General features: G+C 53.5%; 1 protein-coding gene across 6 annotated transcripts in view; it reads left to right on the top strand.

Moving 5' to 3' along the window:
* The first annotated feature begins 3295 nt into the window (after positions 1–3295).
* Positions 3296–24360, top strand: part of PGS1 (phosphatidylglycerophosphate synthase 1) — a 44527-nt gene continuing 23462 nt past the window's right edge. For 4 of the 6 annotated variants that reach the window (XR_004035431.2, XM_030837863.2, XM_030837862.2 and 1 more), the window contains exons 1-7: positions 3296–3450; positions 12108–12297; positions 15158–15235; positions 17306–17405; positions 18204–18393; positions 19432–19610; positions 21603–22124. Coding sequence is in view for 5 of the 6 variants with exons in the window: in XM_030837863.2 (XP_030693723.1) it covers positions 3302–3450; positions 12108–12297; positions 15158–15235; positions 17306–17405; positions 18204–18393; positions 19432–19610; positions 21603–22124 (1408 nt within the window). In the remaining variant the exon portion in view is untranslated. Of the gene's footprint in view, positions 3451–6305; positions 6410–12107; positions 12298–15157; positions 15236–17305; positions 17406–18203; positions 18394–19431; positions 19611–21602; positions 22125–24360 lie in introns of those variants that run through there. The other 2 variants (XM_070044551.1, XM_030837866.2) reach the window with 2 other exon arrangements.

Here is a 24360-nt window from a genome sequence, read left to right on the forward strand (position 1 = left end):
CAGTGGGGAGAGCATATCCCAGGGAGAATGAAGGCAGGAAAAGGGCTGGTGGCCTGAGGGGAGACCGAGGGCTCTGTGAGCTGCCACATTTGCAAAGTGATCTGTGGCAGCAGGTCAGTAAAATCCCAGGAGGCCAAGCCACCATCGCCCCACCCTTGGCGGAAAAGCACAAGCTGGCTGGTTCCCTCCTGCAGCCGGGAGGCTTCAGAGCTCACACCTCCCGCCATGCATGCATTTATCAAACCAGCATGAATGAGTCGGCTTCTGGTGCCAGGTCCTCTTCTGGGTGCTCGTGCCTCAGTGCTCTAAGGCCTCAGATTTGGGGGCGGGGGGGGGTGGCGCAGGAAGACAAAAGACACGGCAATCAACCAATGAATAAGATTAGATCACAGTTCTTAATAGAGAGAAAATACAATCCTGTTATGGGGCCAGGCGGGCCTTTCTAGGCGAGGGAGAGCTTTAGACAGAGCTCCGAAGGATGGGGGTGGGGGGCAGTGGTGGAGGACATTGTAAGCAGACAGAACAGCTAACACAGAGATCCTAGGACAGCAATGTGTGTGGGGAGTTTGAAGGGTGGTGAAAAGGCCAGGCTGGTGAGGCGGGGCGGTGACGGAGTAGGAGAACGGAGCGGGAGGCAGGCTGTGGCCCCAAGGCTGGTTTCATGCCATCCTTAGTACCTAGGCTGCATTCCCTACAAAACAAGAGTGCGCTCCTCAGAGGCAGCCCATCAGCCCCCAGGTCAAACTAACCTAGGAGAGTTTCTCATCACCGAGGCAGGAGGTGGGCTGGCCAGCCCCTTCCTCCCTCCTTCCTGGATTTGCAATAGCCCTGTGTTTGGGAGAGACCCTCGCTCACAAAGCAAGTTCTGGAAGGAAGGGCTTTCCTCTTACACTGGCATGATTTTCGGTCCAGGGAGTGAATCACAGACAGTGAGGCACGGGCCCTTAGCTCAGGACTTCCTGGTGTTTCCTGCCTGGGAGAGCAGCCCTGCTATCAGGGGCAGCAGCCCACCACTCCCTGACGTCAACTCTCCTTTTCCTGAATGGGTTTCCTTTTCCGTTTGGGAAGACATGATCTCCGTCATCAGTCCATCGACCCTGTCATTCTCACCCTAGCACCTCCTGTTTGGGAAGAAGCAAGCAGGCTAACGAGAAGGCAGTGGGTGCAAACAGGAGGATGAGGGAGACTCAGCGGATGGGCTTCCGAGCCACCGAGGGGTTTCAGAGGACAGATGCTTTCTCGTCTGGGGTCATCAAGGTGTGACTTGAGAACTCCCAGCAGCTGTCGTCGTGTCTGCCCAGACTGCCTGTCCTCCAAGCAGCTTGGGGGTGCTCCCAGGCAGACTTTCTGGGCCACCTGTGTTAGCATGACTTACCTCCTCTGCTTATTCTCCCTAACTAGTCCAGATGAGACTTCTTGGAGGAAACAGTGCTTGTGTGCTGTCATCATGTAAAAATGTAACCGTCTAAAATATTGCTCAATCCCTGAAGACCATTATTTAAAATTTTTGCAACTCTAAATGAGTGTGTTGTAGGGCAAAGTCACAGTTGCCTCACTCTGCTTGCAGCTCGGACTGTCTCAAAGTAGCCAGGAAGGCCAGAGGCCCTCGGTGTGTGGCCTCAGAAAGGACTGGGGTCATTGTCTGCTGTTTATACTTAACGTAAATACTCCTTAGTTTAACTTACGGTCCTGTCAATATCTCTGTGTGCTACTATAGTTTACTTTAGATCAGAAATTCCCAGTGGGATGGTACTATGGCTGTTTGTCTCAATACCTCTCCCAGCAAAGCATCACATTGCGCAAAGAAGCTGCCAGCTCTTTTCAGGACGGTTAGGATGCTCCTGTGGTCCACGTGGTACTCGTTGCCCAGCATCATGGTGCAGCCATTCAGCACCTTGACCCTGCAACTACCCTGTGCCAGGCATGGTGCAAAAGTGGAACCAAGCAAGGGATAGTTTCATTCTAGTTCCTGGAAATTAGGCAATTTGATGATTCACCACTTCTCACTTGGAAGAGTTGAATCAAATTTCGCCCTGTATTTGTAAAGCTATCTGAACTTAAAGGGAAAATTAAAATCTGAAGTACTCTCTGATTGTAAACAATTTGGAAACTCTTAAATAGCACCAAATAAGCAATGTTAACATTTTGGTGTATTTAGTTTCAGTCTGTCTGTACCCACACTCTCAAATTTTTAACAAAATGGGATAAGCTCTATAGTGCTCTTTGAAATCTAGATTTTACTCTTAATTTCATTAACCATTCTTTTTTTGTGTGTGTGTTATGCGGGCCTCTCACTGTTGTGGCCTCTCCCGTTGCGGAGCACAGGCTCCGGATGCACAGGCTCGGCGGCCATGGCTCACGGGCCCAGCCGCTCCGCGGCATGTGGGATCTTCCCGGACCGGGGCACGAACCCGCGTCCCCTGCATCGGCAGGAGGACTCTCAACGACTGCTCCCCCAGGGAAGCCCGAGATGAACATTCTTGTAGGGAACGTATAATTCATTTCCTCGGGTAATTTGTTGAAAGCAGAATTCGGAATGTTTTGTATCCTGTGTGTCCATATCCTTTTAACCACACAACACCTCCCCTCACCACCATAAGTAGGATATGATTATCTCCTACAGCTTTTCCAGTTTCCAAGTCCCAGCGTCTGTGGATCCTGCCAAGGAACCACATGATACAGATGAGAGTCATCCGTTACCTTTTTAAAATCAGCTACAAAAAAGTGCTCTTGGCTGTAGGGATGAGCTCCTTCAGCCTCTTTGGCCATGGAGCCGTAGTTCCCAGGGGCGGGTTACAGCGTGTGTATGCATTTGGGCGCATGGGGAGGTTGGAGGGGTCTTTACAGCATCTAGACTGGGTGAGCTGCTCTGTGCCCTGGAGCTGCAGGCCCAGGGCTGACAAGGTGAAAGATGGTCCCGCCTGGGTCTGGTGGGGATTTTCCGTTCTCAGTGCGCCCGGGTGAGTCAACGGTCACCCACTTCTGTACATCTTAGCTAACACCTTGGAGCAGGGGCTCGGCCTGTCAGGTCCAGGCTGAACTTGGTCGTGGGGTCTGACAGGTGATGCCCCTCACTCTCCACCCCCATCCGGTATCAAGACCGAGTCAGGGGATGCTGGTGCCCGCGCCCTACTCCTCCACGGCCTGGTCCCTGCGTGCAGCACACCTGCGTCCCCCTGGCGGGAAACTGAGGCTGCTGGGTGGGTCCGCCTCCCCTCCAGGCTCCCGCGCGCCGCCCGTGTCCGCGCGCGCGGTTGTCAATAAAGTTCTCGCGCGCCGGAAGCGGAAGCGGCGAGTCTCCATGGCGGCGGCGGCTACGGCGGCGGTGGCGGCGGGGCCGGTGTTCTGGAGGCGGCTGCTGGGCCTCCTGCCTGGCCGCCCTGGGCTGGCCGCTCTCCTGGGGCGCCTGTCCGACCGACTCGGCAGGAACCGGGACCGCCGGCGCAGGAGGTGAGAGAGCGGTGGGGCTGAGGGCGTGCCCGGCCCCGACCCTCATTCCGCGCTCCCGGCGTCGCGGTGAGCTCTCCGTATCCCCGCGCGCGGGCCCGCCCGGCCCCCGCAGTCCCGCCTCGCCGCCGGCCTTCCCGGGGTGGGGGACCCCTCCCGAAGTCGGTCGGGCCGGCCCGGGGCTGAGGGGGGCGAGCCCGGCCTCCGACCTCCGGCCTCGTACGGTGAAGCGAAGGGGCTGTGTGTGCACACCCGGGGCGGGGGGATGAGTTCGTGCGTTGCTTTGGGCCCCGGGGTGTGTGTGTTGGAGAGTCTTCGCGAGAGACACTGTTTGGGTCCGGAGGGGTCTTTTCCTTAAGTAATCCTAGCTGCGAGGTGACTTGACGGGAGTGAATCAGCCCTGCTGGGATTCTGTGCCTGCAGCATTTCTCACATCCTGCCAGAGAGGGCTGTGAAGCAATCCTGAGTCAGGAACACTCAGGCCAGGGAAGAGGAACCACTTGAAACCCCTTTTACACTTTGCAAAGGGCCTGTGTTCTGGAAAAGTACTGAAGTGAGTTATGGAAATAGTGAAGTAGGCTTTGAAGCAGTTCGCTCAGGCAGTGGTCTATCGAAGTAAACATTTGCCAGGTACATGCTGACCTAAGAGGCCTGCTGCTGTTGCTAATATTAAAAAAAAAAAAAAAAAGACTTATGTGCAAGTAGTTTTCTTGTTGGAGAGACTCGAGCCTTACGCTTGTTTCTTAAGAAAAAAAATCTTGGAACTGCGTCTTTTTGCAGAGTTTGCTCCTTAGATTTTTATCTGCTACTAGGGTGAGATGTGACCTTCTGGCCTTTGGTAGAGAGATCTGTGGCCCAGTCATGTGTGCTGATTCTAGGTATGGAAAGGAACTTGCTTCTTATTGGGTTACTTTGGAAGATTTTCAGCAAAAATTCAGGTTTCACTTAGGGGAACTTTTTGTGATAGAATCAGCCCAGGACGGAACTCTTGGAAGCTTACTGATCAGAACGGCTTTAAGTTTCACATCAGTGAACCCGGTGGGAGTGGGGTGTAGAAGAGGTGGCCTCTGTTCTCTGTAATTGGTGCTTAGCAAAGACCTGTTTATTCCAGTGGGTAGTGAAGTCAGATGACTTTTACGTCCTGGTATCAAACCACTGAGAAATTTGGTTTAAAGTTTCAAAAAATGTTCTCAAGGACGAGATGTTTAGGCCATTTTGTCATTTCCCTTGTATGTATTTAAACTATACAGAAAAGTACTTCATGATTAATCACTGTTTAACATTGGAGTTGATTACTAAAGGCTGTTGGGGCAATCGCCACAAATTCTTTTAAGAAAGACATTTCTCTTGAGTGTTTTTCTGCAGGGGGGAGGGCAGTGTGGCCGTGGGGATAGTCTACATTGACTTCTTAAAAGTCTTTTTTGTAAATAGCATTAGTGGATGCAGGACTTGTGGCTCCATATTTCTTCTTGATTAAGTTGGTTAAGGCTGTGGGTCAAAAATTAAACCAGGAACTCAGTTAAATCACAGACATAGAAACACAAATGTCAGATATTTGCGTCTTTTACTCCTTGGAGGTGATGCCTATGCTAGGACGGAGGATAAATGTTTTGAGCAGTATTACTACAGTACTGTGGGGTTCTGACCCTTTCTTTGCCTTATTTGGTTTGCAGATGTTTTCTGCTTCTCTGTGGCCTGGCTGTTTGGGGTTACTCATGTCTGTATGGCCGCTCACCTCCAGTGGCTGCTGACTTTCGTTTCTTCTCTATTGTTCAGTTGCACCAACCAATTCCTCATTCCCCGAATGATGTGGTTTCTTGTAACTCTGATCATTGATTCATTGATAATAGTTCTGTGTAGCCATGAACTTATTTTAGATTTTAGCTTGCCAGTCTGACTCAACTGTTGGAGTGCCTGGTGAATCCTCGTGACTAGCAAGGGGAGTGGTGAGAGGGAACAGTTCTTTACTGCAGTGGTTTCCTTTCAGTTATAGAGACAGCCATAGTGACAGAGAACTCTATTTAAAATTACTTCTAGGGGCTTCCCTGGTGGAGCAGTAGTTAAGTATCTGCCTGCCAATTCAGGGGACACGGGTTCGAGCCCTGGTCTGGGAAGATCCCACATGCCGCGGGGCACCTAAACCCGTGTGCCACAGCTACTGAGCCTGCGCTCTAGAGCCCGTGAGCCACAACTGCTGAGCCCGTGCACCACGACTACTGAAGCCCGCGCACCTAGAGCCCATGCTGCAACAAGAGAAGCCACGGCAATGAGACTCCCGTGCACCGCAACAAAGAGTAGTCCCCCGCTCACTGCAACTAGAGAGAGCCCGCGTGCAGCAACAAAGGCCCAAAGCAGCCATAAATTAATCAATTAAAAAAAATTACTTCTAATTAGTGATTTGGAAATACTGCTGTTTTTTCTTAAGCAGGCATCTGACTCATTACCGTGGACAGCTGGATTCATTCACTCATTCAGCATGCGTGTATAGAGCACAGCTGTGCTGTGCTAGGTACCAAGGGAACATACATAGTCCCACCTTCATGGTGCTCAGACCCATAAACAGACAATAGTAAAGTAAGGTAGGAAAGGTCATGGCAGCACTAAGGCACACCTGGAAGTCACAGAAGGCTCCCGGGCGGTGATGATCTTGGAGCTGTGTTTTGGAGGCGTGTAGGAGTAGGCTAGGTGAGGAAGTGGGGAGCCAGTGTTCAAGGAAGGATAGTGAGTGATGTAGGCTGATGGTGGCAGCGGCGGTCTAGGCCTGAGGGGGTGGGGCTTGTATGAAGTCATGGACAGTGGGAAGAGAAGAGAGGGCTGGACTGGAATCAGCTCTGGTGGGGGTGTGTAGGGGGGTGCTGAGGAGGTAGCTCATGTTTCTGACTTGGGTGACTACATGGATGGTGGCATGCTTCACTAAAACAGGGAGCGAGAAGGAGGACCAAGTTTGGGGGATGACGATAAGGTGAGTTCAGGGCATGTCCATTCGTATCCAGGTGGGTCCAAGTGGAGGCGCTCACTGTTCAGGTGAAGGGCGGGTCCGGCGCTCAGGCGAGGAAGACAGAAACTTCAGGTAGTTTCTTGGAGTCATCAGACTACACAGAATTGACTTGTTATTTGGGGTATGAGACCTGGTGGAAAATGTGTCAAGAGGGCGTTAGTCCCTAACTGAGGTTGCTGCCATACAAGGAAATATTTTCTCTGTGGTCTCCTTTTTCTTTTTTTAAAAACTATTTTCAATTTGAGCTATGTGTGCAGAAAAGTCTTTATTTTTGAAACCCAAGTTCTATTTTCTTTATTTTAGGTGTGTGTATGTGTGTGTGTGTGTGTGTGTGTGTGTGTATTTGTGTGTATGTGTGTGTATGTGTGTGTGTGGGGTGGTGGTGGGGTGTCCTAACTTTCCCGAGTGTAAGAGGGAAACATAACCAGCAAACTGTTCTTTTTAGTAGGTTTCCTTACCTTGTAATGCCAGCTCAACATACTCTTATTCTACTTCTTAGTGGTTTCTACTCTGAGGGACCACCAGGTTTCCAGAAATTACTTTTTCTCTGAGTTTTCTGATGCTGGGACCCAGTCCTCCTTATTCATTAGAGTTCAGTAGCGCCAGCTCTTGTATTATAGCAGTAGAATGGGTGGGAGGGGGGATATTTAGCATCAAAGCATGATTTCCCCAAATAATTCCAATTTGATCTTGCAGAGAATTAAAATGAGATTTGCAGCTGACTGACTTGTAAATTGTAGCTTTATTAGGTTCACACTGACCTGAGTACCCTCTGAGCACCTTGCTGCTGCTGACGAAGTAGGCTGGTCGGTCAGCTGTGTGCTCATAGATAGAAACTAGCCTGGGATTGAAGCGCTCTGATAGAGAATGCCCTTGTAAACACGTGATCCGAGTAATGTAAATGAGTCGTTTTCACTGCCGGGAAGTCAGGCTGGTTGCAGCAGTTTGGATTAGTAGAACGTGTGAGTGGTTCTCGGCAGGCACTTGGCTATGCCTGATGCCTTTGGCTACGGAGGTGTGTTGTGGGTTATAAGTGTATGTTAGGTTTCTAGCCCCTCGATGTAATCGACTTTCTTTTGGACAAGCCAAGAGGAGAGTCAGCGTGTTGCCACATGCTGGCAGCCCCGGCCTCGTGCCGGCCTTGAGGGAGCAGCCATTGGTCTTCTGTGACCTACGGGAATTCACACTCATTTCCCTTACTTGGGTTTAGGTCTTGCGTTAGTCAGGAAGGGCTGCCTGCTGCTGGGGCTGCAGGAAGTTTCGTCCTTTCGTGTAGTTTTTCGAGCCTTTTTCAGGAAGTGTTATGACTTGGTCTTTTCTCATCACTTCACCTCTTTACGTTTAAATGTGTGTGACGGGGGGAGGGTGGGTTTTTCTTAAAAAGTAGTTTCTGAAAATATTGCAATCCGGAGAGCTCAGTTTCTTTTAAAACATTCTTTCTTTTTTCGTCGTTTTGTACAGATTTGGGTGGGATACAAACCACAGAGTGTGTACCACGAACCTTATAGTCCCTGGAGAGCTCGTGGACCTTTAGACCATGACCCTGAGTGCAGGACACTTAATTAGTGCCCTGGCGTGGTACAGGGGACAGAACTCTTGTGCTGTCCACGGTGGATTTGTGGTTAGTGTCGGAGATAGTCCTCCGGCATCACCGTTTTCTTCCTTCAAAGCCCTGCAGACCTTGTTTTGAAAAGACGCTAGGAGGTGGGCCTGCTTCCTTGTGTCCCAAAGGGTGGGTGACACCACTGTGGCCCCAGGGGAAGCACCTGTGTCCTCTGAAGCCGTGAGAGCTGTGCGGGGCCTGGTGGAGGTGAAGTGCAGACCCAGGTGGAACTCTCTGGCGTTGCCTTTCCTTAGTAGCGCCTCCACTGCCCCCGTGAGAGCTCGGTTGGACCTCCAGGCGCACTGTTGTGCATCCTGACGAACGGAGAACGCAAGGTGTGGCAGTATTTTTCCATGGAGCACTTGCAGCTTCAGAATGTTTGGTGGAATGGAAGACTCCTGTCTCTGCACACAAAGGAGAAATGCCTTCTCCCGTTTTCTGAAGCTTCCCTTGCACATAGCTGTGTTCGCGGCCTCTCAGCAGCCGTTCTGCTCTCGCTCTTTCGGTTTGACTGGCTACTCTGAACTCAAGTCCCGCTGCGGTCCTGTGCCTCTCATGAGTCGGGTGGGTGCATCGTCCTGTCTAGGGCAGGCTTCTGCTGTCCCTGCTTTAATGGTGGCCCCCGGACCATGGACAAGAGTGTTACTGCATGCTGTTCTTGGTCAAGGCAGTCCAGATATGGATTCCTTTTAGAGATGCTGAGAAGAAACTTCCCTCTCTTCCCCACTGCCCTCCCACTCCATACTCACTGTGTTCTCCTAGCGTCACCCCCCCCATCCTCTCACCCCATTCCCCCAGGCCCCTCTCCAGGTGGAGGGAGTGGCCCCAGGTCAGGGGTCCTCAGCACTTAGGCCCAGCCCACTCTCCAGCTCAGGGAATTTGTTTGCAAATTTCATAGGAAGCCCTAAATCACCTGGCTGAACCTTTCCCCAGAGTCAGGTGTCTGTGTGGGTGGTGGCTGGAGCCCACCCTTTGGAGAGGATGCTGTCAGTTTCACCTTCAGAATTGTGGGCCGAGGATTGTTTTGCACTGTTGTTGCCGCCTCTGCCACCCGCTGAGGGCTGTAGCAAAGTAGTTAGGCTTGCCTGAGTTCAAGTACCAGGGCGCGCCCCTGATCTGGCCTTAGCTCTGTCCTCCAAACTTCCCTGATGATCCAGAGTAAAGGAGTGAGAGGGCGGCAGAACCTTATTATCTGGCCTCCCAGCCCCTGCCACTTTCTCCTCCCTATAACTAGAAATGGGAGCTCCATGTTATCTAGAAAGAGATGATTCAGGGGAGTGCAGGCCTAGATGTGGAAAATGTGTGTGTGTTTGTTTAGTTCTCTAAATGGTGAGTGTGACAGCCCTGCTTTTTTTGTAGAGTAACCACAGCTCCCTGCCTCCTCCTGTCTCTTGGGGGTTAGGGTTTTGACCCGGGACAGCTGCCTGGAGGGGGAAGTTGCTTGTGCAGGTGGTCGGCCCCTGGAGGCTGGGATTACTGTGCAGCAGGGGCTGTGGCTGGCACGGGGAGAAGTGTTTTCTGAGAAGATTCCCAGGCGTCCATCATGGAAAGCGGGAACTCACCCCCGTGGGGATCTGGCTGAGATGCACGGAGAACGTGAGCCCCTGCGCTGTCTCCCACGGAGACTGGCTGCTTCTGCCCCGGCCCAGGTGCTGCAGTTAGATTTTGAGTGTCTGGGCTCTGGATGTGGTCTCCCCACCTTTGCCGACCTTGTGGGGCCTTTATAAAACTCTGTGCTCTTTTTCCAAGCACCTTCCTCTTTGGAATGTGAAGTTAACCACCTGAGGGTTGGGTCTCCTCTACGATGAATCCCTGAAACCTAATAGGTTTTCAGTTCTTCTCCTGTCTAACAAAAATAAACCTGTCAGTACACAGGTTAAACAGGAAGTAACATAAAAAAGCCCTCAGCAGATCTTGGACTGAGGCCCTGATCTGGACTTGGACTGAAGCTTCCCAGGAGAGCTGCCCGACAGGCCCGCAGCCTGCCCGCGGTGGCCCAAGGCCAAGCCTGTCCTGCCGAGCCCCTCTCCTGGGTGGCGGGGCCTGACCCCCGTACAGTCACTGTGTGTCTTCTCTGGACTGCCTGTTGAGCCCCTCCTGGGTTTTTCTGGCGCTGGTGGGTTTTGGCAGTTCCTGCCTCTTCCCTTTGCTCGCACCTCTCCTCGCCTGGAGCCCCCGCACTTACTGTCTGAATCCCACCGGGCGATCAAAGCCCATTTGGAGGGACGGTGTTGTGAGGCGTCCCCAGCAGCTCAGGCATCAGCAGCTCCCCTTTTTGGTCATTTGAAGCACATCTACCATATGTATATTTTGACCTTTCCTTCATTAGCCTTAGCATTTTCTTTTGTGTTCTTAGATGATTTCAGGTGTGTACGCTTGTGAGGCCACCAGGTTTGTGGGCAGTGGTGCCCAGGCCGGCCGTGCCTCCCCCGTACACCATCAGTGCTCACATGACCACTTGGATTGAGGCCCAGGTTGGCACTTGCCCTCTCCTGGGTTGCTGTGTGCCAAAGAGGTGTTTCCTCATCTTCCTTTTTGGGAGCGGCTCTGAGTCTGTTGGCTCATCTGAAGAACGCGTGGGGACTGACTGCATGGCCTGGGTTGCCGGCGACACCCTGGATACTTTTTATATGGTCTGAGCGATAAGTGCTGTGAGATTGGGAGATCAGTTGATCTTACAGCGCTGTGGGGTTTTCCTCCTCAAACAGACTGTGTTTAATTAATGAACATTAGACTTTAGCCCCACTTTGCGGCTTCTCGTTGATAGATTGTTGTGCACCTTTCCCGTTCTCATGCTTTTCCGTTGGACTGAAGGCGCTCCCTCTCCCCTCTGGAAGGTAGCCTTGAGCACAGCAGGAGCATGGCCTCCACTTTGGGGAAATCGAGGTCGCAATCCCTTGTTTACACGTCTAGGCCTTTCATTTGCTGCTTGTTACCCGGGAGCCAGAGGAGACGTGTAGCAAGCTGATGCCCGCGAGTGTGGTCCCCACCTCTGCTCGGAGGCCCATGGTGAACCCTGGCTTCCCAGGGTCCAGACCCGGTGTCTTCCACCCGCTGACTAAACTTTTCTTGGCAATGAGTTGCCGTGACAGCCCGGTGGGCTTTCTGGGAAGCACAGCTGCAGGCCATCTGGCGTGTGTGTAGGGACATTCAGGAACCCTGGGAAGATTCAGCGTTTTATCAGGAGGCAAGTGAATGAAATCATCTTCCTGGAATTTGTGGCCCTTCAGGCCTTGGGGTGTTTAAGCGTCCTTTCCCTAGAGCCCCTCTTGAGGCCGTGGTGAAGGTCACGCGCTGAAAAGGATTTTCCTGCCGCTCTTTGCTGGAAGTCAGATGAGGGGCTGGTTGGTGTGGGGCTCTGGGTGTGCACTGCCCTCCCCCGGCCCCTGCAGGTGTCTCGTCATCCGGACAAAGATGAGGCTCAGTGGGCAGGGGACTGTTTACTGCGGTCTTGGCCTCAGTGGACGGGAACCAGCCAGAGACTGGGTGTGACCTCTGAGGAGAATGTGTCCAGGGGTGAAGGGGCAGTTGTCGTCACTGCCGGCCCCTCTTGAGGTGACCTCTTCCAGTGCCAGCTTTTCTCTCTGTATCCTAGTAGTAAAGAGAAAACTTAATTTTTTCTGGGTCCTTCCTTGAACAAAAGCCCATTTATCTCATCAGTGAGACAACCGGGGGTCTGGGTTGTACTCACCAGCCTGAGACCAGACCTGCCCTTGCAAGCAGCCTTTGGCGGCTTTCTGCGGGTGGGTTCGTTGGGGCCATTAACCAGGCGATGGCTTTTCTGAGTTTACTTGTGGCTGCTCTAAATTTTGAGTTGTTTGGAATCAGCGTAAAGTTTGGGGTTTATCCATAGGCTTTGGCAATTCTTAAGTTGCTCAACTTGTAGGGGCTGAAAAATTCTTTTACAGAGTTTGACTGGGGCTTTCTTAAGATGGTCTAGGAAATCTGAGGTTCGCCCACCCCCCCACCCCGAAAAATTCTTATTTGCCCACAGGAGCTGAGAGAGACTTGTGAGGAAGTATTTGAGAAGTGTGACCCTTTGTATGTCTCTTTTTCCAGGCCACCATGGCTGTTGTTGGCGCCTCTGCTGTCTCCAGCTGTCCCCCATGTCACCTCGCCTCCTTGCTGCCTGTGTCCGGAGGGTGTGCATCGCTTCCAGTGGATCAGAAACCTGGTTCCAGAGTTCGGAGTCTCCAGCTCTCACGTCAGGGTGCTTTCTTCACCTGCAGAGTTTTTTGAGCTCATGAAGGTAAGTTGTGTCTAAGAGAGAGGGTCAGACATGGAATTAGAGGTTTGGGGGCATAAGGTTGGCCGAGTCCTGGGCTGAAGCACCTTGTGTTCTAGACACTTTTGATGGCTGCTCAGCTTATTCCTGCGGGTTCCACCTGTTAGGTTTCCGCTTCACAGATGGCTGAGTTGAGCCGTGATCAGAAGCTCTCCTGGGTGGCTGATGTCTCAGGTGGAGCAGCTCAGAGCTTGCGGGCACTGAGGGTCAGGTCCTAGGTTTTGTTTCTTGTGACAGATTGATTCCCTTCGTTCCGTGTTGGAGGTGTAGGCTAGGCGGGAGGTTAGTGAGAGCTTGGGGACCTCAGCAGGCACGTCCCCGCTGAGGACGTCTGGGAGGGAACGAACCTCATTCTGGTTAGGGCATGGCAGACTCCTGCCCCGGCAACGGCTCCAACACACAGTAGCTCCATAGAGTAGATGACAGGAAATGGAGACATAATGACCTGTGGATGGGATTTGATATGTAGGAAGTGGCCGGGAGCCTCTCAATTCAGTGGAGAGTACTTACAGGTAACTGGAAAGTCTGGATGTCTGGTTTTAGGTCTCGTGATCCTGGTTCTTTTCCGTAATTCTGTCTAAAGTTTGTACCTTCTCTCTCTTGGTAGAGATGCTAAACTTCGCATTTGGCGGGGTTCGGCTTTCAATACATTAGTCAGGTGTTCATGCCACGTCTAGTTATTTGTGGTTAAACTGCTCATTGGAATGAAGTAATTAAACGCTAATTAATTTTTAGTTACATGAATTCTGAGTTTGTATTAATTCAGTGATGTTAGAATTAAGGTATGATGCGGTCAGAAGTGTGGGACATAACAGGAAATATATGTAGATGTTCCTTTTTCTGCACAACAAACTCTAGTTCATTTGAATGCTTGCACATTTTCTCTCCTTTGCCCTGTTGTTCTGTAGATCCACTCTTAGCTTAATTTCCGGCTGGCTCATTCTGGTATGCTGTGTGTGTGTGTGTGTGTGTGTGTGCGCGTGCGTGCGCGCACGCACATACATGCATGCATGCTCTCCCCCACTTCCCTACACTGCTTGACTCTCCTGTGTGTCCTTGTTTGTGTAGAACTGATGCTGAGGCTGTTTGCTCTTTACTCCTACTTGGTTCTCTGCTTGGCTTGAAGAAACAGGTTTTTCAAAGGAGGTGGTTCTTAGTGTCCCAATCAACTCCGGGTGAAGGATGGACTGAGTCTCCACATGGGGGTCCCCTGGCCTGGAGGTGAGGCCACGCGGCGCCTGGAGGGACGCGTGAGGGGCTCAGCCCAGCAGGCCAGGAAGAAGCCGAGGCCACCGTTCCCTGCCTTCTGCACTGAGTCATGGGTGGGTTCTCCGGCAAGTTCTATGTGGAGCGGGATGTGTTTCTTCCTGGGACAGAGTGGCCCGTGTTCCCTGAGAAGAGAGTGCAGCGTGGTTTCTGCCTGGGCCCAGGCCTTCGTGACAGCTGAGCTTGTACCAGAGGACCTGGTGCCACGGCAAACAATTGCATAGACTTTTGCTGCCCGAACTTGATTGCCTCACACTTTACTTGTTTTCCTCTCTTTCCTGTCTTCATACTCACTTTCCCCACAAGCAACCATCTGAATAAATAACAAAACGAAGGAAACAGCAAACATAGGAAATTCTTTTGTTTGTTCCTTGCATATAAGCCTTTCCCAGTGGTGTGTTGGTGTGTTTATCTAGTCAAGATGCCCCTCTTCCTCTGTCGACAGTGCAGGCTGTGGGGGCCATGTGGGAAAGCCAGCATGTGTGTGTGTCCTGCCTCCCCGGTGCCCTCGCCAGCTTGCCCTGAGGGTGGTGCTGCCCTTCTTCCTGCTCTTGACCTCCTCTGGGGCCTGGCCGCGCTGGTGAGGGGTCTGGTGTACTCCCATGGCTGGATCAGGTCTCGGGAGAGGATGCTGGCTATTGGAACTGATGCATCATCTTTGAATGTTGGTGTGTTCTGTTTGTGTGTCTAGCTAGGTACCTGTCTGTCTGCATCTCAAAACTGTTGCATGCTTGGGACTTCCCTGGTGGCGCAGTGGTTAAGAATCCGCCTGCCAATGCAGGTGACACGGGTTCGAGCTCTGGTCCGGGAAGATCCCACATGCCGTGGAGCAGCTAAGCCTGTGCTCCACAACTACTGAGCCTGTGCTCTAGAGCTACTGAGCCCACGTGCCACAACTACTGAAGCCTGCATGCCTAGAGCCCGTGGTCTGTAACAAGAGAAGCCACCGCAATGAGAAGCTCGTGCACCGCAATGAAGAGTAGCCCCCGCTCACCACAACTAGAGAAAGCCCGCGTGCAGCGACGAAGACCCGACACAGCCAAAAATAAACATAAATAAATTTATTTAAAAAAAAATTACATGCTCATTATAAAACCCCAGCTGTGCAGACGGGGCTGGAGTGCAAGTTTGCCCCCGCACTCCCTCGTCTGGCTCTGCTCCTCGGACACACACACACACCCATACAGGTGTGCATGGGGTGGTGACGGGGGAGCATGGTTTACGTTCTGTTCAGTGATTTGCTTCTGTTCCTGCAGTGCACTGTGGCCATCCCCTCAGGTCAGTGTGCAAAGACCTTCATTCTTTTCGTGGCTGTGCTGTATCTTATAGCATGGCTAGATCATGCCTTACTTTCAGGCTGAGTATTTTAAATTAGGGTTGTGGGTCCTTACCTGGTAGGTTACCACACACATTTGGGGCTTGCTTTAAATATTAATTGGTGAAGTTACAGGATAGTGCAGCTTGCAGTGTTATTTGCCTCCAATATCAAAGGACTGTATCTTTCTCACTGAACTGTGAAAATGGTGATTATGAATTTTGAATTGTTTCTTCTCTTCAGGGGCAGATAAAAGTAGCCAAGAGGCGGGTCGTGATGGCGTCCCTCTACCTGGGGACAGGTCCTTTGGAACAGGAACTGGTAAGGTTTAAGCAGGGGTGGTCCTACTGGCAGTAGTGAGTCACCCTAAAACCTCGGGCTGTGTAGAGCCGTGGAGTTGGGGTAGAGCCGCCCTCCTTGGCCTGCGTCTCAGGCCAGCTTTTGTTCTTGTTGCCCCAGATTCTGGGGCACGTCAGGAGGATCAGGTAGGGGTGCAGGGAGGTGTGATCCTGGGCCTCCTGACCTCGCTGGCCCGTGTCCTCCTCACCCTGCGCAGGGGCCGTAGGCCATCTGTCTGCCAAGCCGGGGCTCCGAGAATTGTGACCCGCAGGCCAAACCTGGCCACTGCCTATTTATGTGTGGAATATGGGCTAAGGATGGTGTTCACATTTTCTTTTTTTTAAATTTATTTATTTATTTATTTATTTTTGGCTGCGTTGAGTTTTTGTTGCTGCGTGCGGGCTTTCTCTAGTTGCAGTGAGTGGGGGCTACTCTTCCTTGCGGTGCGTGGGCTTCTCATTGCGGTGGCTTCTCTCTTTTTTTAAAAATAAATTTATTTGTTTATTTTATTTTTGGCTGCGTTGGGTCTTTGTTGCTGTGCTCAGGCTTTCTCTAGTTGTGGCGAGCAGGGACTACTCTTCGTTGCGGTGCGCGGGCTTCTCATTGCAGTGGCTTCTCGTTGCGGAGCACTGGCTCTAGGCACGCGGGCTTCAGTAGTCGTGGCGTGCGGGCTCTAGAGCGCAGGCTCAGTAGTTGTGGCGCATGGGCTTAGTTGCTCTGCCCATGCGCCACAACTACTGAGCCTGTGCTCTAGAGCCCGTGAGCCATGACTACTGAAGCCCGTGCACCTAGATCTTCTGCCATGTGGGATCTTCCTGGACCAGGGCTCAAACCCGTGTCCTCTGCTTTACATTTTCAATGTTTGGCAAAAGATCAAAAGAGGAGTAGTAATTGTGTCACATGAAAAGCATGTGAAATTCAGATCTCTGTGTCCATAAATGAAGCTTTATTGGAGCATAGTGACTCTCATTAATTTTTGTTCTGTCTATGGCTGCTTTCTTGCTACAGTGGCTGAACTGAGTAACTGTGACAGGGATCATCTGACCTGCAAAGCCCAAGATATTTACTGTCTGGTCCTTTATAGAGAAGGCTTTCTGAGTCTGTGTGAGACAGAGGAGCCAGCATGGCAGGTCGAGCTGGCCGTTGCTTTCGCCCAGGGCTGGTGTCGGGTGCGGGTCTGCGGCCAGCCTGGCTCCACCTAGACTTGCTGTCATGCCGTGCTTGTCCCTTCCAACGAGACACGCGGGGCTGGGAAGGAGCAGACGTCAGCTGTTGTGCAGCGGGTGCTTCCTGTAGGACGAGCCCAGCGCAGAATCTGTAGGTTGAGCTGAAGTGGGTGTGAATGAGGTCGTTGTGTCGTCGGAGTCCCTGGATGGCTTTCTACTCTGAGGGAGTGAGATGGACCCTTGCCCACAGCAAGTGTTTCTTGGTTTGCCTTGTTCAGCAACCCCCAGGGCATAGCTGGAAGAGAACAGGGGCTGTGGTAGGGGGCAGGAGAGAGCCCACCCCTTCCCTTCCTGTGTGAGGAAAGGCTGCCCCGCTTTCAGCTGCCACCTTGGGAAGCGTGTTTGTTCTACTGGGAGAAGAATGCCACGTCCAGCCTGTGGAGAGTGGCAGTGGGCAGGTTGTGTCTTGGATTTATTTGTTCAGCAAATATTTACCGAGTGATGTCTGTGTGTGGGGCGCTGTTTGTTGTGTGCCTGTAAGGATGATCCATTGGAACGTGTGTGGGAGCTGGTGTCTTAGTGTTTTCAAGAGCAGCGAGGTCCAGACCCTTGGGCACCGCGTCCCTGACTCCCAGAGCCTTCATCCTGCCAGGCCCGGGCCGCAGACGCCATGTCTTCGGATTACGGTTACCGCAGTGGCCTCAGGTGAAGAGATTCTGCAGCGTTGGCTTCTGGGCAAGCGTGGCTGGTGTGTGCGTGTACATGCTTGTGTGTGTGTTCAAAGAGGACCGTGGGGGCATTAGCTGACAGGTTGGTTCATTTCTTTAATACATAACCATCTTTTCAGATCTTTCATTTCTGTTCTTTTGGGGTCTTTTCTTGGCAGGTGGATTGCCTGGAAAGCACTCTAGAAAAGTCACTCCAGACGAAGTTTCCTTCCGACCTCAGGGTGTCCATTCTCTTAGACTTCACGCGGGGCTCAAGAGGTAGGTCTGACGCCCTCCCTGGCCCCCTGATTCTTCCCTGTTCAGGAAGAACGAGGAATTACACCCTCACCGCCCTGTCCTTAGCCAGCAGCAAGGCTGTTTGAAGCCCTTCTGGGATGGCCCAGGACGGCCTGTCCGTCAGGATTCTGTCTGTGGCAAGTGACCGACAGTCCAAGTAAAAATGACTTTGGGAAAAAGAGAATTGTTTTGACTTCCACGTCTGACCTGATTCGGGTGGGTCGTGATTTGGGGCTTGGACCTTTAGGCTGGCTTCATTCTCTGGCTCCTTGCGGCAGCCTCTGGCAGTCCCAGGCCCATCTTGCCACATCTTGTCCACTGGAAGAGCATCTGCTTCCCTCGTGGTCAGCCTGGAGCTCCTGCATGGCCTGTCTCGGGCTCTGTGCCGGGCCTCCTGAGCGTGCTGACCGGCCCAGCCTGGGCCTGCGTGCCTTCCCAGAGCTGGGGTGGACAGAGTCATCTTCACCCAGAGCAGAAATATGAGAGCGGGGCTGGGTGGTGCCCCCGGGAGGAGATTGGGTGCAGTTACCATGAGGCGGGTAGAGGGTGCCGTGGGGCTGGAAGAGCGGATGTCCGCTACACGGGCCGCTCAGTCCTGCCCCGAGATGTGGTGGGTGTCCAGGTAGAAGCTGTCCCGGAGCCCCTCTGGCTGAAAACAGCCCCCGGCGGTCTGACTTGGACGGCTGCGCAGGCCCTTGGTAGGTGGCGCTGCACTGGCGGGCTGCATGTTTTTCCTGGTGTGACTGCCGTCCTTGCTCTCCTGCTTGCCCACGTCTTCAGGAAGGAAAAACTCTCGCACGATGCTGCTCCCACTCCTGCAGAGGTTTCCAGAACAGGTCCGAGTATCTCTCTTCCACACGCCTAACCTCCGTGGGCTCCTCCGGCTCCTCATCCCCGAGCGCTTCAACGAGACCATCGGCCTGCAGCACATCAAGGTGTACCTCTTCGACAACAGCGTCGTCCTGAGCGGGTGAGTTGGCTTCCTTCTGTCGGGGTCTCCAGGGCAGAGACCAGCAGCACGCAGAGAAGGGAAGGTCCGTCCCCGCGAGCCTTCGAGGGCCTGCTGCTACGTGTTTAGTCTGGTTGCCTGGCCCTCCCGGCGTCTTCCCGGTGTCCTGTCTGCCACGGAGGCTGGAAGCCACGAAGGGTGACTGAAAGCTGGCCGTGGTTTACTGAGCCCTTACTCTGTGTTTGCTCCTGGGTGAGCCCCTCGTGTACTGTCTCAGCTAATGCTCACTGTCACCCCACGTGGTCTTTCCCTCACTTTGTACACAAGAAGCCTGAGAGGACAAATAACTTTGTCAGGCAGGGCTGGGTGGGAATCCAGGCCCTTTGGGGGACACTGGGGCCAAGCCCGAGTGGTCCTTGGCTCTGTAAGTGTCTGCATCTCCTCTCGGTGGTCAGCTCGGTGAGGGGACAGCCTTGCGGTCACTCCTCTGTGTCACCTTAGTGTCACTCTCGCCCACCTCTCGTGAGCGGCCAGGCTCAGTAGCTGTTTGTTTTATTTTATTTTATCTATTTATTTATTTATTTTTGGCTGTGTAGGGTCTTCGTTGCTGTGCGCGGGCTTTCTCTAGTTGCGGCGAGCAGGGGCTACTCTTTGTCGCGGTGCGCGGGCTTCTCATTACAGTGGCTTCTCTCATTGCGGAGCACGGGCTCTAGGTGCACGGGCTTCAGTAGTTGTGGCACGCGGGCTCAGTAGTTGTGGCTCGTGGGCTCTAGAGCGCAGGCTCAGTAGTTGTGGTGCGCGGGCTTAGCTGCTCTGCGGCATATGGGATCCTCCCGGGCCAGGGCTGGAACCTGTGTCCCCTGCATTGGTGGCCGGATGCCTAACCACTGCGCCCCCAGGGAAGCCCCGTTCAGTAGCTGTTTGTTAATTGGCTGCTGGTGCACCTGATCCAAGTTGGTTGCTCCCCTGCTCCTGCTGGTGACCCTGAGACCGGGGTCACCAGCACTTGCTGTCGCACCCTATCGCCTGAGTCCTCACCTGCTGCTTTCCTCCCTGTAGCGCAAACCTGAGTGACTCCTACTTCACCAACCGGCAGGACCGCTACGTGTTCTTGCAGGACTGTCCTGAGATTGCGGATTTCTTCACGGAGCTGGTGGACGCGGTGGGGGACGTGTCCCTGCAGTTGCAGGGGGACGACACAGTGCAGGTGGTGGAGGGGATGGTGCATCCTTACAAAGGTAGGGTCCCGGGCTCCTCGCCCTCCTGAGCCTGGGGGTGGTGAGGGTGAGGAGGGCGCGCCTCTGGGGGCCTTGCCACGGGTTTAGGAGCCTTGGGTGGCAGAGCCTTGTTCTGCTTTTGTCTTTGGAGCCAGACAGACGTGACTCACTGGCTATCGGTCATGCTCTGCGGGTGAGGGAGCCGCCGGGGAAGGTGGGATTGTGGGCCTCGGGTCTGGGTGCCCGCGGGAGTGAGCCGGGAGCCTGCCCTGCACTTACAGGAAGCGGCCTGGTGGATGGCCACCCCCCTCAGGGCCACCTCCCGTGACTCTGGAGCACAGAGGGTCTGTGGCTCTCAGCTCCATTGAGGTCTGCGGCCTCCTGCCTGGAACGTGAAATGGGAGAGTCCTCGGTCCTGCTCACTGGAAACAGGCAAACCCTGGCATCTAGCATTCCCGGGCTATTTGCATTCCTGTGATTCTTGTGGCCGTGGCTTCCTGGTGGCCTTTAAGGAGGCCTGCTGCTGAATTTGCAACCGTGTCAGCAATGTGGGGAACGGGTTAAACCTAGCCCATGTGAGGAGAAGAGCCAGAAAGGAAGCATCTGAGTGGGGATGTCTGGTGGGAACCCTGTCCCGGGGGCCTGGGGATCTGTGCACTGTGGAGCCAGCCCGTGATCTGAGTGCCTGCCTTGCCTGCTGCCACTACGCCTGTGTGCTGTAGAGTAGTATGATAATTACTGTTATGATTTAAATTTCCACAATACAAATTCATGGAAGTCTGTGTTCTCTTGCATTATATGAGCACCTACACAGTGTTCTCAATTTTGCCCTCTGGCTCACAGAGCCTGAAATATTTACTGTCTGGCCCGTACAGGAAACACTGGCTGACCCCTGATCTAACTTAACAGGCCTGGCGTGAATATGCAGAAAAAAGGGCCCCCATTCGGGGCAGAATTGAGAGTCAGCACGCTCAGAGGGCGTGGGGGGCTGGGCACAGCCGTGTTCGGGACCAGGGCAGCTCAAGAGAAGCAGTGAGTGAGCGGCCCCCGTGGTGGCCGCCGTCAGTAAGGAGGGATCCCCGCAAGCAACATTCCTTCTCTGGGCTGTTGCCCAGCCCTGGAAGGCCTGTTCCCAGCCCAGAGCGCGAGAGCGGTGACCAGGACAGTCGTGCTGCCCGTCTCTCTCTTGTTGATCAGCCCTGCCCAAGGCTTGCTATTCTGTCAGTTTTTTCAGAGAATCAACTTTTGACAATGTTGAAGTTACCTATTTTTATATTGTTGTTTTCTTTCTGTTAATTTCTGCTTTATATAATGTGCTTCCTTGTACTGTATTTTTTGGCTTTTCCTGTTGTTTTTCCTCCTAACTTCTTGAGTTGGACGCTTTAGCTCATTAACTCTCTTATCATCTAGTGATAGAGTTTAGACTCACTTCTTTTCCCTTCATTGTGTCCATGCAGCCACTCGTCTCTGGTGTCCGTGTGAAAACAAGGCCCAGAGCCTGCCTGTTCACCTCTGACCCTTTGTGGCTCGCTCTCCTGCTCTCTGGTCATACTTAAACGTGTCTCTGTCAGACACATGTTCTTTCTGACGTGTAACATGCACACTAGTCACGTGTGTGCAGCTTATGTACGTGTTCATAGTGGGTTGGCTCCCAGAAGCCCCCTCGGGTCCCTAGCCAGGCGCGACCCCTGTGTGCCCACTATCCTGACCACTGCCGCCCTCAACTAGTCTTGCCTGTTTTTGAACTTTTCGTAAGTGGATTGGTAGAGGCCTTTTCATTTCCCCCTGAGTGCAGGCTTCTTGTGGCAAGATCCTTTTCCGGGCATTTCTGTCCACAGAGGAGCCTCACATGGGCCCAGTGTCTTGTGCTCAATCGAGACGTGTTTGGTGAAGGATCAGTTGTGGCATCTGTGCTTGCCTGTCACATGCCATGTGGTGTGTCTCCTGTGCTGAATGGGAGTCCAGAGCCTCCCTTCTCTGCTCCTGACTCCCCTTTGCCATGTCTCCCTCTAGGTGACCGGGCTGCGTATTGCAAGGCAGCCAATAAGAGGGTTATGGATGTGATCAACTCAGCCAGGACCCGCCAGCAGATGCTGCATGCCCAGACCTTCCACAGCAACTCCCTCTTAACCCAGGAAGATGCAGCCGCCGCTGGAGACCAGAGGCCAGCCCCAGACACCTGGATTTACCCATTGATCCAGATGAAGCCCTTTGAGATTCAGATAGATGAGATTGTCACTGAGACCCTGCTGACGGAGGCCGAGCGAGGCGCTAAGGTCTACCTTACCACTGGCTACTTCAACCTGACCCAGGCCTACATGGACCTGGTCTTGGGCACGCGAGCCGAGTACCAGATCCTGCTGGCCTCGCCGGAGGTGAACGGCTTCTTCGGGGCCAAGGGGGTGGCAGGTGCCATCCCGGCCGCCTACGTGCATATTGAGCGGCAGTTCTACAGTGAGGTGTGCAGCCTGGGGCAGCAGGAGCGGGTCCAGCTGCAGGAGTACTGGCGGAGGGGCTGGACGTTTCATGCCAAAGGTACGTGGCAGCCGGCTGGCCAGAGGACGGCCCCCATGCCGGACAGCCGGGGGGTGGACGAGTTGGCCCACTTGTTAGCGCCCGTGGTGCCGGTGCCTGCCTGGTAGAGCCCTGCCCCTTCCCCCGTCAGTCTCCATGACAGCCCTGCGGGCACATCACAGTCATCGCATTTATGTGCATTTCAGTTATGCAAGATCTCTCCCAAAACTTATAAACTCAGATCATTTGGGGGGCTGTTTTAAAAAATATACACATAACCTCTCCCCTCAAATAGATGAAAAGGCACGTGCTTTAGTCTTTCTGTGATCATCCGAGTTCTCCCGCATTGGCCCTGCCCTTCTTGGGGACAGAGAGGGTTCCTTAGGGATCATTTGTTTGGCGTCAAACAGCCCACTTTTTCAGTCCCTTCCTCAGCAGTCCTGTTTTTTCCCCTATGTGCCAAACCTTCGTGTTTTTTTTTTTTTTTATAGCTGAGAAAACTGAGGCTATCTACTTAGAATGTTTACATGTACCGGACTGCCTCAGGGTGGGTCAGAGTGTGAATTGCATATTGTAATGGTCTCTCTTGCACAGTTATGTGCATCTGTGGGGCAGCCCACATGTGGCACAATCCCAGGGGATAGCCACGATGTGAACAAACGGGTTTAGAACCCTGTGCCTTCTCCATGCCGAGGGCATCTGCATCTCGAGTGTGACTGCTCCTTTCTGTCCTCCGGGAGACCCCATGGCCAGCTCGGTTAGTCCTGTGTGTAAAGGAATAGTGGACAGCATGGGGACCCCAAGCCCCGACTGAAGTGCCTGGCTTTCCTGAATTCTTGCTGGTGTTTCAGAGACCCATTTTGCTCCTGCGCTAGTCCTGGGGGCTTCCGGAGAGCCTGAGCGAGGCGGGAGGGGGATGGTGTTGTCACAGCCACTCATCTATGTTGTTTAGACTTGAGGTCACTTTGAACCCTCAGGTTGGACTCTTGTTTCCTTAAACCATTGGTTTCCATCTGGAGGTATACTAGGAAATCCCCCCAGGCCACCCTAGGCCTCCTGGGTCCAGCCCTCTGGGATTGGGTGGTTTCCACTTGCTACTGTGAGGCCTGCGTGCCTGCTCAGGCAGGTGGCACTGTCTGGTGTGGGAAGTGAGCTCTGCCATTGTACCGATCCTGGATGTGTCATGGGCTAAGCCCGGCCGGTGATTAGGTGTCTCCGGGCAGGCAGGCCAGCCCACGGGGGTGTGGAAGGTATTTTAGGATTGGCTCTGTTACTTCTGAGAATAACAGTGGTGCCTGGGGTGGGGTAGTGGAGACAGAGAGCTGGATAGTGGGAGGAGCTTTGAGCTCTGAGGGGACCTGTGTGCCTGGCGAGCCGTGCAGAGGCACGTTGAGAGCGCTCGCTCCTCGTCTGCCCTGTGGCTGGGTCGGTGCGGGGGGTCCCTTGTCACTTTGGGGCCCCCAGCGTAGCCTGGCCCATCAGTTCTGAGTGTGCTATGGGTTATTTCCGTGAAGCTGCGCTGATAAACGTGCAGTGACTCCCCAGTTACCGTTGAAACAGAAACACCCAACCGGCTTTTCCAGTGTGTCTCGCCTTTTCCCGGACTGGCGTGCTCCAGCCGCTCCCTCCTGCCGCACGCCCTGTTGCGGGTGGAGCCCTGCCACCTGGCAGCTGGCTTAGTGGGGAAGGCCAGGAATCCCAGGGTGTGTGCAGTAGAGGGGGAGAGGGAGAGCACGACGGGGCACGTGGAGAGGGGCTTCCGCGCAGAAGACACCTCACCCTAACAGCAGGAGCCAAAGGTCAGATCACTTAGCGCTGAAATGAGAGGCCAGGCCCTTCCCTGCCTAGTGGCTGTGCTCGATAGTGGGGGCTCTTACGTCAGCCCCCCTTTCTGAGTCATCTCTTGATGGTCATTTCCCCCAAAGCAACCTAGGACAAGGAGCTGGCAGCGCAGGTGGCGCTGGATTTGGACTGTGGAGTGGTGGACCATCTACTGATTGCCTGCCCTGTGCAGAGGCCATGCTGGGTGCAAGCGGTGTGTCTGCGTTTGGGCCCCGGAAAATTCTTCCCCATGGCTGAGTGGCCTATACTACAGTTCCCTTCCCCGGGCTCCTGCTCCCAGAAGCCCTTGGGCGATGAGGGGGAACGGGGACACCGTGTTCCCGCTTCCAGACCCTTGCCCTCCGAGAGCGCTGTCAGCGCTGCCTGCCTCTGGGAGTCAGGCACCCCGAGGCTCTGGGCCCTGACTGTGTTGAAC

This window comes from Globicephala melas, chromosome 20, assembly GCF_963455315.2.
Source record: "Globicephala melas chromosome 20, mGloMel1.2, whole genome shotgun sequence".
NCBI lineage: Eukaryota > Metazoa > Chordata > Mammalia > Artiodactyla > Delphinidae > Globicephala > Globicephala melas.